This window comes from Micropterus salmoides, unplaced genomic scaffold (assembly GCF_014851395.1).
Source record: "Micropterus salmoides isolate LMB-PRFRI ecotype aquatic unplaced genomic scaffold, ASM1485139v1 Ms_hic_scaffold_20, whole genome shotgun sequence".
NCBI lineage: Eukaryota > Metazoa > Chordata > Actinopteri > Centrarchiformes > Centrarchidae > Micropterus > Micropterus salmoides.
In genome coordinates, this window is record NW_024041151.1 from 4,619,145 (window position 1) to 4,631,944 (window position 12,800).

A 12,800-nucleotide genomic window follows, 5' to 3' on the forward strand; every position below is an offset into this window, starting at 1 on the left:
GCGGATTAACAGCTGAAATAATCGTTTAGGCTATTTATGGTGCACATTAATCTTCCGTGAATCTCACGAGATTTTACATTTAATAACATTCTGTGCAGGACGTTCAGCAAGAAAATGTTTTTAAAAATTCAATAACTTACCTTGTAAATAAAAGAAAAAAGAAAAAAGTCAAACAATCCAGTTGTCTTGCTTCAGGTTTAATCACATCAAACTTTTCCAAAATGAAATTCCCGGAGGTCCCAAATAAACAGCAGCGTTTGTTTCAGCGGTGCAGGAGACGTGTTGCTGGTCAGACCTCATCCACCTCTCAGGACCGGCTGCAAGTTCAAATCCACTTCACACCCACTATTATCCAGACATTAGGAAGAGGAGGGGCGCACATGTCCGGAGAGAGAGAGAGAGAGAGAGAGAGAGAGGGGGAGAGAGAGAGGGAGAGAGAGGGGGGGGCGGTATGAGGACGACAAAAAGAGAAACTGAGTGGATGAGAGAAAGAGAGAGAGGTGGAGATGGAGGAAGTGAGAATGGGGAAAGCATGAGTTGGAGAGAGAGACATTAAAGGGTCACTTCACTGATTTAGAGTTGCTCTTCCATGAAGTTGCAAGAGAGATTTTTTTTTAAACATCTAATTCTGTGCAGTAGGGATTTCCTGACTTTTCACCCCTAATATGGGTCAAGCTCCAAAAACACATTTCACAAAATGCAACTCAATCACAGCCTTAGATCTGATCTCTCCCTGCCAGGCAAACACTCACGTTTTTGATTTTTACTGGTGTTATTTACACTGGCGCCGCTGGGGACATGTCCCCACCACTTTTTTAAGCAAAAAAAAAAAAAAAAAATCAATTCTGAAATATGGCTTGTAGTTAAATAACAAATGAAAATACATTTAGAAAGGTTTTCAAATTATTTTTAATTATTATTTTTATTATTTCAAAATTAAGAAAACATGAAATGCAATTAAAATATAGAAGAAACAAATGTGCATTGTCCAAAAAAAGTAACTTAAACCAAAACAAACAAGCTACTGGTTATAAAATAACCCCAAAATGTGCAGCAGCAGTAAACAGCTTTAACAACTTCTGGACACAGTTTCTTTTTTGCCCAAGTTTTCTGTTCTCTCCCTGTGAACCTGACATAAGAGGAGGAAGACTAAATCATGCCTACATATGTGCTGTTACATGAGAAAAGTTGATTTACTGGAGAAAATAGATCTGAAAGCAGCACAGAATGTCTGAGAGCTGCACTGACTTAAATTCTATTATTTTTATATATTTTGAAATGTCACCTGCTCCTGATTTTTGTGTTTCCTTATCCATAAATAAAAACATTTCCACCATAGATTGGTGCAGAAACTTTCACCAGAATGCAGGAAATCAAGTGTTTAAAGATCAAAATTTGACCTCAAAACATGAAACCTTTGGAAAGTCTAGTTTAATTAACTAAAAAAAAAAAAAGGTCAGAAAAAGCATTAAAGGTGGGTTTGAAACCCCCTCAGAGGTGACACTATTCAGAGCCGAAGTGAAACCAGAACTTCCAGATTCTGTTCCAGAATTAACAACCCCTCATTAAAAATCCTGTTGACATCTGTAACAACACTAATAACTAAAGATCCAGCCTTAAACAGAGGGTCCCTGTTTCAACTGTCACATTACCATATGAAAAATATTTAGAAAGTCCCACTACATATGACGTCAAATGCAGCATGCCTGCAGTCCAGCATGCTTTCCTGGCTATTCTGACCCGAAGTAGTATGTATATCATATTATACGTCATTTGTAAGGGCAGCTGCTACTACGAGTAAAAAGAAAAAGTATGCTTTTTGATTTTGAACACATCAAGAATCTCTACCAACGTACTACTCTCACTGTGAGAAAAGCCCTATGTGTACTAGATTAGCAGGAATTTCTGCGCTGTGAGTTTACTGGACACACTCAACCGCCCCAAAATGCTTTGCGTCTCTTTAGACTTCCCAATGGCAACCAAGCGATGCGCGTGACTGTGTTGCTCGAGTCCACAGACCAAACATTAAACGTCACGGCTCGACAGAAGAGTCCATGAGCGAGTCCAGGAGTTCCAATTCGTTCACGTCTGAAATAACAGCGGAACAGAGTCGACGCTGTAGAAGTTTTTAGACACCAGAGATTTATTAAAGCTGGAAAGGTGAGATTTATAAATAGGGTTGAAACCAAGGTACGGTGGTCTAAGTTCTTGTTCTGCCTTGCTGATCAGGTTTCATGGGACCTGTTGTTTTTGATCGCCGTTGTTGTTTGTATTGTTGTTTTAAGTTTGTTAAAACCACAGAGGTCAGCATTTTTTTAATATTACCTGCTATGAGTGGACTTAGTGTTAGAATATGGAAAGCAAAACACAGGACCGCACGTCACTTTTTCAGATCGACTGGTGAAAGAAATGCTGAACGAGACGCAAGAACCCCTCTGAACTAGTGCATTGATATTGACATGTAAAATGGAGTTCCCCTTTAAAGGTCATTTAAAAAATAAACACAAACAACCTTGTAATTTACATGAAAAAAAATAACACGTTCATGTTGTTTATTGGTACAAATATTAAAATGACAAGTTTGTAAATATCTAAAAGTCACAATTCATTTCCAGTTCATGAAGCACATTACAAAAGTGTTTAAAATACGTAGTGATTCTACAGAACTTCAGACAGGCCACAAATGAAAGGGAACGCCTGAAGAGGTGACTGGAGGAACATACTGAAAGCAGATTCTTCCGTGCATGACATTGAGGCTCACTGTGGCCTTACCAGATCACACGTTCTAGTAGTCAATTAGGTGGTTCTAGAGATCATTTGAGACTTTTTGGCAGTTCTAGCGATCATTAATAATCTTTGGGTGGTTGCAGCAATCCTGTAGGAGGTCCTAGGGTTATTGTAGGTGGTTCTAACAATGATTTACAATGTTCTAGGGATCCTTTACGTGGTTCTAACAATCGTTTAGGATGTTCAATGGTTTCTTTGGGTGATCTTCTAGGATCGTTAGGTGGTTCTTGGATCATTTCGAATATTTTAGGGTCCCTTAGGTGTTTCTAGTGATCCTTTAGGAGTTTATAGGGTTCCTTCAGGTGATTGTAATGATCATTTACGATGCTCTAGTGATCCTTTAGGACGTTATAGGGTTCCTTCAGGTGATTGTAATGATCATTTAGGGTGCTCTAGTGATCCTTTCGGACATTCTAGGGTTCCTTGAGGTGGTTCTGTTCTAAAAATCATCTAGGGTGTTCTATGGTTCCTTAAGGAGGTTGTAGTGATCCTTTAGGACGTTATAGGGTTTCTTCAGGTGATTGTAATGATCATTACTACTGTTACTTAGGGTGGATCTAGTGTTACATTAGAAGGTCCTAGAGTTCTTTAAGGTGATTGTAATGATCATTTAGGACGTTCTAGGGTTCCTTAGGTTGGGTCTAGTGATCCTTTAGGACGTTTAAGAGTTCCTTTCGCTGGTTCTAGTGTTACATTAGGATTCTGAGGTGGTTCTTGTGATTTTAGGGATCCTTTAGGTATTTAAACAACCATGGTATCCACCACCATCGTCAAAACAACAAATGAGTGAATACATTTCGGAAGAATGATTTTCATCTCTCCACAGACTTGGAGAACCTACGAGTATTCTTGAGGTGGAACATCTTACCACTTTGTTGTTTTTTTTATCGCCTTCATTTGTCACCCACCTGTTGTTCCTTATAAATAATTTCATGATCCTAATACACAAACTCAGTATAAAAATATGACACCGTTGCAACATAAACCAGTGCTGTTCTCATGTTTCTCTCTCTATGCAGGGTCAAAAGTCTTCAAACAGGTCCTCTGCTGCTGAACTTGCTGCTGCAGCATCTGTTGAGCGCCGGGGCGTCTGCTCCTTACTGGATCCTGCAGGGGGGTCGGTCCTGCACACACACATACAAGAGAGAGCGAGAACAGGTCAGTGGGCTAATGAGGCTGGTTTACAGGAGAGTTTTCCTGTTGAGACGGGAAGTGCATCATGTGGCCCATAAGGTGCAAGACTAGAAACACATGGGCAACTTTTATACCTGTGTGTAGGTAGGTCCATTCAGTGTGTGTGTGTGTGTGTGTGTGTAATTGTGGCCCAGCAGCTCCCCCACCTTATGTGGTCTACATCAAATGCTGGACTTGACCACCGGTGTGTTTTATCACGTAGAGGCTCATGTTCTCCTCCTGTCTCAGCTCTATATAAGCTTATATATTCTGTCCTCACTTGAATGCAACGCCATGTGATGTTTAGGAGTTAGGAAACAAAATGTCAGATATACTGAGGATGAAAGAAGGATCAAAGATGCACAGTGGGTTGCAGAGGAAGGAGGGCAAGACTAGATCAAGGGTGACGGAAAGCACAAATGTAGGCCAACTGAAGGGACTCAGATCTTGAGGGAATAGTTTGACATTTTGGGAAGTGCACTTTATGGGTGAGAGTTAGATGAAAAGACTGAAACCACACATGAAATATAAAGCTAGTTAGCTTCGTAGCTTAGCATTAAGACTGGAAACAGCTAGTCTGACTCAGTTCAGAGGTAAGAAAATCCACCTACGAACACCTCTGAAGCTAATTTAATTAACACGTTATATCTTGTTTGTTTGAAGCCGTACAGAAGCTTTTAAGTGTAAAAACACTAAATCGCCATCTCACAGGGGATTACGTGCCAGACTTTTTTCTGGATACGAGCTGTTGCCAAACAATCAGCAGAGACTCTAAAACGTTACAGGTGGGCAACAAATAAATAGTCCAGCACGTAAGCCCTTGTGTTGTTGTAATAACACTTTGGTTATTAAACAAACGAGATAGAACGTGATACTTTGTGAGCTTTGGAGGGCCTGGTAGGCACGTTTCCCCTGTTTACAGTCTCTATGCTAAGCTAACCGGCTGCTGGTTGTAGCTCCATATTTACTGTACAGATATGTTTTTAAAAAGAAGTAAATTAACTTTTCCTTTAATGTTAATGAAACATGCTTCTCCGGCCTAAACATCACCGTATGATTCACTCCCACCGCCCTCATTAGTTAAAAGAGACTGAATTTTGGACATTAATCAGGTGGACACAAACACCACTCCAAATAAATGTTAATATGGCTCTCTGTTTGAAATGGAAATAGGAAACCGCTCACTAACATGTTCACTGTACAAAATGTTTCCGCTGCCCCTAAATGACACAAAACCAGTTACTGCAGATTTAAGCATCAGTGCTCTTGACATTGTTCATAACAAAAACATTTAGCTACTGTTTTAATGTGTAGGTAAGTTAGCTGTAACTTTGTGCCGAAGATTGGGGGGCTTGTTTGGGACGTGGTCGCGTCTGGTCATGTGACCTCCTCATACGCGTGAACATGTTCCCAACTTTGAGGAATTTATAGGAGGCTGAGTAAACCAGTCAGGACAGAAACTTTAGACTTAGCCAGAATTTCAGAGACAAAATTCAATTAATTTTTATTTATAAACTGCCAATTTATAACAGTAGTTATCTCACTGTATTTGTTCTACAATACTGCATCTGTTCTTTTATATTCCTTTGTTTGTTTGCTATGTCGACCGAACTTTCCCCTGCGGGGGTTAATAAAGTCACATCATATCATGTCAGAGAGCAGGTCTAGACTGTACAAAAGCAGATAGAGAATGAATGTTGCATAAAATCAAAATAAAACCTGTGTAGAGAGGTAACTACCGTTCCCCTGTTATAAACCATACAACATGGAGCCCTTCTCACCTCTAACCTGACTGCATGTGCGGATGACTGACGAATCTCAATCCAACGTGACCCGAGGAACATCCGCAATCTAGAGAAGCATCTTGAATTGTAAGTCACGAGGAGCTTTCTGAAGGACGACGAGTAAAGATATTCTGAAAACCAGGACACAAGATTATAGACTTTTTCCCTCCAATCCAGACCCACTGTTAACGCTGATTAGCTGAATGGAAACAAGAAGAAAAGGCCGGTGTGAGAAAGTAGAACAGAGGGGAGGCCCTGAGCTTGTTTAAATCATTACCAACTGTACGACAAACACTGCTGCACTGCTGGAACTAGTTAAGAGGAAACAAGAGATGTGTTCACTGGAGAGGGGGAGCTGTTCTATGCTGCCATGGAGGACCACCGGAGACTTGAACACATGGCAGAGGGGGACTTGACGAGAGCAGTTTCAACCCTGAGAAGTGAGGTTAAGCTCAGACACTGGACGCAGTGCAGCCCCCACACAGAGCTGGTCTGGTGACATACAGCATGTACACCAATTATGTGCGAGTTTGTAGCTTAAGAAACTAAACAGAGGTATGGTTTGGAACAAGCGGGGCAGACGGATTACTTTAAACCAAAAGTTGTACCACTTAAAGCTTCAGTGCACATAATTACAACAACAAAAAAACAAAACATGTTTTCATTCAACTCTATTGGTATGTCTATGCAGATAGTGTTGGATTTGGTTGGCCAGGTTTTGTAAATATCCGTCATCTTATACCGCAGAACAATTAAGTTGAAAAGATTTTGTTTGTGATGCTCACAGCTTTGAATAAACCAACACCAGCATCTATGACCAGATACAGTGTTCCTTTTAAAGCGTGTTCAGAATGGACACGGTGCTAAATTTGAGGTGGTGTGATTGCATCTCAAGTCAATACAAACAAAAAAAGTCTGCATTTAACTTTATGAATCCGCTTCATGAAAGCAGAGATAAGAGGAAAATGAAAAACTAATGTAAAACAACAAAAACACTGAGATCAGCCAAATTCTGACCCACTAACACAGGTTTGTTCGTACGTTGCTAGCTAGCTACAGCTAATGTCTCTGCAGTGGCTACAATAGGGCATGACACGGACCACAAAAACACTCCAGGTGTCAAACTGATGCAAATTATCCAAGGCAAAATATCTACTTTGTATCCAGTCTGAATACACCTTCAAGGTCCAACTACAATATCATTTAAAACAGAGAAATTATTAATCTCAATAAGCTCAATGGAAACGCCGCGATTAGTGGCTTCGCTAGCTGCGCTGAAGTCAATTTGTGAGAATCTTTTAGGTCAAGCTCAACTCTGGTGAACTACAAACAAAATAATTTGAGCTGTTGAGTTGACGTTTGAGGAAACAGGAAGCCAGAGAGTCCAAAATGAAGGAAGCTATTGTAGCTTATTAGCGGTGTGTCGACATCCAGTTTTTTGGGGGGGTGTTGATGGCGCAGTGGATGCATGCCTTTGGTCTGAGAGATCTGGGTTCGAATCCACTGTCAGACACCATTGTGTGCCCGGGCAAGTCACTTAACCCTTAGTTGCTCCAGAGGCGTGCGACCTCTGATATATATAGCAATTGTAAGTCGCTTTGGATAAATGCGTCAGCTAAATCAATAAATGTAAATGTTTTTAAGCTCCTCTGTTGGAGTTTAAACTGCTTTGAAACAGAGACCTGGTTTGTATCAATTATGAAACAGGAGTTGATGAAGCAAAAACATCTTTTGAATAAACTAAAGTTACTGTCTTCTTAGCAACAGAGCTCACAAGCTTGCTAAATTACAGTTTTATATGTTAGCTAGCCCATAGAGCTCAGTTAGAGCTAGGTCTCCAAGATTTCATGAAGACAAGCTTCACTGTGCCAACTGGTCTTAAACTGATTTCGTGGAGACGATTCCTTCGGAAGAAAGTGGTTCAAAATCTCAATTCAAAAACACCACCTACATGGACACAACTAGGTTTAAGTAAGAAAATATTTACTTTGTTAGTTGGTCGTTTTTTATTTGGGTGAACTGACCCTTTAGTACAATGGTTCATTCAACATTTTTGCCTTGTGACTCTTCAAAGCAAAGCCATGTCTACTTGTTTATTGTGTTTCATTTGTATAGAAACCTGAAGAGGTAACACTATTCCCCAATTCACAATAAAAAAAACATATTTCCACATCTTGTCATTTATCTTGTAACCCTTGAAATGTATCTTGTGACCCTTTGGGGGCTCCCAATCCCCAGGTTGGGAACCACTGCTGTAATGGATTATTTCCTCTGAGAGCAACACAGACCCATAAGCAAACCTGATCATAAACTCCTTTCATATGTTATACAAATGTGATGATTTTACAGCTCAGTTAGATCATGTTAGAGGGGGACAGTACAACAGAACCTCTGTGCTGATTCCACTATAAAGCTAAAGTAAGCCTACACAAGTAAGGCTGTACCAGTCCCATGTCTTGTAGCGATTATCTGTGATGGCTACGAGCGGTGTTTGATAGTTTACAGAACCAGTCCGTGTGCGAAGGAGACAGAGAGTGTGGTTCTGTTCATGGGAAAAAAGTCCTCAGAGTACACAAACTCTTGGATCTGAAGGTCACATTAACAGGAACTACAATGAGTCAAAATGAGAACTTGAAGATCCTGACAACCAAAACTCAAAACTTGACTTTAAGGAAGCGTTCAACCTAGAGATACATAAAGACTCTTGTTACAGAAATAGTTTGACATTTTGGAAAGTACACATATTAGCATCCTTTCCAACGTTGAAATGAGAAGATGGATATTAATCTCATGTCTGTGTCAAGTATGGAGCTGGGGTAAGGACATGCTTAGCTTAGCATAGCATAAAGACTGGAAGCAGGGGGAAACAGCTAGCATGGCTGTGTCTAAAGTTCCCCTGCCAACATCTCTAAAGCTCACAAATAAACATGGGTCTTGTTTGTTTATTATGAACACAAACAAATGTAAAAACTATGTGGTTTTATTACTTGAACTGACAAATAACCGTGTATTCATCCGCCCAGGCCTTTACAGCAGTGTCTCTGTCTATAGAGCTAAATGGGAACAAATGGGGTGAAAATTTCCCGTTCAAAGTTAGGTGACTCACAGTTGGAGCACTTCTAGAACTTGGATGGAACTTCCTCTGGCTGAATCATCAATATCTGGTCAGTGAGCACAGGGTTTGGTCTCTGTACAGGTATGATGGTGCCAAATCTGGCTAACCTCACTGTGATGACAAGACTTCAGGAAGCTGCGCTAATCAGTATCTAATCAGATACAACATAATTAAAGCGTTAATTAAATTAAATTAATTAATAGTTAATTAAAGCGCTTTAAAGGGTGTTTTAGCATTTTTTTCAACTTTGGACAGAGCTGGGTTAGCCGTTCCCTCTGCTGCCATCTCTGTGCTAAGCTAAGCTAACCAACCTGACACCAGCTCTGTATTTAACAAACCAATGATCAATCTTCTTATCACACTCTCTTATTTCCCAAAGTGTAAACCTATCCCTTTAATTAGTCCTCCGTGTCTTCTGGACATGTGGCCTGCATTTAATTTTCTTCAGGCTCTTTCACACCCTTCATTTTCTGCTCCTCCTCCTCCTCCTCCTCCTCTCTGTGGACGGCCTGCATGCAGAAAAACATGTAGGTAACAGAGGGAGGTGAATGGGTTGAGTAGTGATGGAAATGGAAAATACAATAGCTGGGTGTAGGACTGCCAACAGCCCTGAACCCCCCACATTACCAGCCACCTCTCAGACAAAGGCCTCTCTTCTGCAGCTGCTGTTTGCCAGCTCAGAGGGGGAGCAGCTTCTGCAGTGAGCCACTGCAGCGATCAAACATCCAGCCAGCCACAGCTGCTCGTCAGCTCACTGCTACTTCTTTCTGTAGCAGTCAGAGCTGGTAATAAGCCCCGATAATGGGCACCACTACCAACTACTGACAGCAGCTGGGGATGGATGGCACCACTTACGGCCATCTGCATGTGGCACAGTTTACAGTGGCTGGCACTCGGAGAAGCCTGGACACAGTATATTCACCCTCTGTTGGAGGGCTACAGAAAACAACGTCAGATTAAGACGTGTCTTTGGAATATTTTCTAAATGGCCACATCCAAAAAGAAACTGGCAAACGGGGGAGCGAGAGCACTAGTATTGTGAGGTTTTGGATGTGCAGCAACAGGGAGGAGTGTGAGGAGAAGAAAGAGAAAGAGAGAAAAGAAGAAAGTTGTATAATTGCGTCTTTGAGACCAGTGACTGACTTTGGCTCCTCAGTTCAAGTCCTAGACCTCCCTCAGAATCCCCTCCGCTACACTGTGTTCAGACCTGAGAGTAATTGCATTCAAGAAAATTCAAGAAATGAAATGTTTGGTTCACCCAAATTATGAAAAACACATTTTCCCCCACTTACCTCTTGTGATATATCTATCCATTTGGGATCCACCTTTTCTCTCCTGATTCAGATCCTGATACCTCAACTCAGGATAACTCACATACCGTGAGTACTGATCTGACATCAGCGCTCTTTTTTCCATGAATTTCTAATCTGTACACTTAATTTTGATGTGAGGTAACGGGACATTACTGTGGCACTAAATATGGAGTCAGCAGCTCACTGTAATGACTGTAACTGAATGGTATCTGCGTGATGTGACCTATCACATCATGCAGATACACCCCCCCCCCCCGGCCAGTTGGACACAACAGTCCAGGTTGGTGGACACCCAGTAGCCACGCAGTTACCACAAGAGGTAAGTGACAAAAGTATTTTTTTTTTTTATAATTTTGTGAACCAGCCACTTAACATTCTTCTCAACAGTTTGGATGATGGGAGCTGCTGCAGCCTCCTGATGTCTTCCACACATTCATTAGTGGAGCTGTGTGTTCACATAAAGTCCACAGTGGAAAAGGTCTTCTCTCCTGAGGCTAACCCGCCTGCTCATCGCCGGCTGGCTCGCCTAAAGCAAAGGCAGCATGTGTTTGTAAGGCTAAAGATTTAAACAGACGGTCAAGATAGAAAAGACTGAATCTTGAAGCAAAGCCCAGCAGCAGAAATCATAAACCTGTAGGACAACGATGCTCTTTTATCACCAATAAACGCTCGAGAGCTGAATTGATATTCCCTCTCAGAGGAATGTTGTAAATGTGAAAACGCCCTAAAAAAGGTGCACAGCTGGCCGTTTTCTTTGTGCATAACTGAGAGGGGACGGGATTGGAAACTGCTACTACAAGAGCTCGGACACTGGAACAAGGTCACACTGCTGGTCTTCTGTTTCTACTCTGTCGTCAGCCGCAACATCCTCCCCTGTCCTCTGAGCTCTGCAGCACCACGTCACATACACTGAACAAAATTATAAACGCAACACTTTTGTTTTAGCCCCCATTCATAATGAAAAATGTGCAGTTTCACTGTATTGGGGGGGTCCGGAAACCAGTCAGTATCTGGTGCGACCAACATTTGCCTCACGCAGTGCAACACATCTCCTTCACATAGAGTTGATCAGGTTGTGGAGTGTTGGTCCACTCCTTTTCATTGGCTGTGTGAAGTTGCAGTCAGGTCGAGACCCCGATGAGGAAGACGAGCATGCAGATGAGCTTCCCTGAGATGGTTCCTGACAGTTTGTGCAGAAATTCTTTGGTTATGCAAACCGATTGTTGCAGCAGCTGTCCGGGTGGCTGGTCTCAGACCATCTTGGAGGTGAAGATGCCGGATGTGGAGGTCCTGGTCTGGTGTGGTTACACGGGGTCTGCGGTTGTGAGGCCGGTTGGATGTACTGCCAAATTCTCTGAAACGCCTTTGAAGACGGCTTATGGTAGAGAAATGAACATTCAATTCACGGGCAACAGCTCTGGTGGACATTCCTGCAGTCAGCTTGCCAACTACAAGCTCCCTCAAAACTTCTGTGGCATTATGCTGCGTGATGGAACTGCACATTTTCGAGTGGCCTTTTATTGTGGCCAGCCTGAGGCCTTTTATTATGGCCAGCCTGAGGCACACTTGTGCAATACCCATGCTGTCTGATCAGCATCTTGATATGGCACACCTGTGAGGTGGATGGATTATCTTGGCAAAGGAGAAGTGCTCACAAACACAGAATTTGACAGATTTGGGAACAATATTTGAGAGAAATAGGCATTTTGTGTTCATACAGAAAGTCTGAGATCTTTGAGTTCAGCTCATGATGAATGGGGGCAAAAAGAAAAGTGTTGCGCTTATAATTTTGTTCAGTATATGTAGTTCAGTGTACGGTGACATGAAAACTGGCTTCTTCAGAACAGGAAACATTCCACCTCCTACGACCAGAAGTAGAGGAAGGATTCTCATAAGGACTTCTTCAAGATATCCTTATTCATTGTGTGGGTTGTGTTAACTCATACTACACGTTTTAATTGAGCTTTCTGCTCGATCACAACCTGCTGGTTTTGTGTTGTATGAATCAACCGACAGGTCACGACGTGGTACATAAACATGACCCCCCAGATCACTTTCATCCACTGACAATTTAAATAAAGTTTATTCAAACAAGACGGCAGTGCTCTCTATAATGTTGACTAAAAACAGAAAGAGTCAGCATTACTTTGTGACAGTCTGGTCCATCTGTTCTGCAGTGAAGTTTAGTTTTCACAGTCACAAGGTTGCAGTTTTAGCCACAACACTGCAGTAACATTAAAACAAGCTCCCTACAGTTTATAACAGATCTTTTCACAGCAGCCTTGTTGGAAATAGGACCATGGGACTGATCGAACTGCAGACATCGGACCAAACTGTCTGACCAAGGACCAGACCAACTGTTTGAGGGAATAAAGGGCTCATTTTTACCCCATCAACTGTCTGCATGTAGTTCAATAAATCAGACATAAACAACACCAGTTTGGGTTTCCATAATGGATTTTAGCACCACGAGCTGATTATCTCAAATTTTAGTATAAATACAATATACACTGATCAGCCATAACATTATGACCGCCTGCCTAATATTGTGTAGTTCCTCCTTTTTTGCTGCCAAAACAGCCCTGACCCGTCAAGGCCTGGACTCCACAAGACCTCTGAAGGTGTGCT

The 12,800-nt window shown here is 41.7% G+C and overlaps 2 protein-coding genes across 4 annotated transcripts in view; both read right to left on the bottom strand.

The window, feature by feature from the left end:
• The window catches only part of LOC119914217 (versican core protein-like), a 39,834-nt gene extending 39,499 nt beyond the window's left edge, over positions 1 to 335 (bottom strand). The window contains exon 1 of the mRNA XM_038733345.1: positions 141 to 335. The gene's annotated coding sequence lies outside the window, so the exon portion shown is untranslated. The remainder of the gene's footprint in view (positions 1 to 140) is intronic.
• Positions 336 to 1,441: 1,106 nt separating this feature from the next.
• The window catches only part of LOC119914218 (DNA repair protein XRCC4-like), a 38,759-nt gene continuing 27,400 nt past the window's right edge, over positions 1,442 to 12,800 (bottom strand). For 2 of the 3 annotated variants that reach the window (XM_038733346.1, XM_038733347.1), the window contains exon 8: positions 1,442 to 3,911. In XM_038733346.1, the coding sequence (XP_038589274.1) occupies positions 3,809 to 3,911 (103 nt within the window). In that variant the 3' untranslated portion in view covers positions 1,442 to 3,808. Of the gene's footprint in view, positions 3,912 to 7,710; positions 9,369 to 12,800 lie in introns of those variants that run through there. The other variant, XM_038733348.1, reaches the window with a different exon arrangement.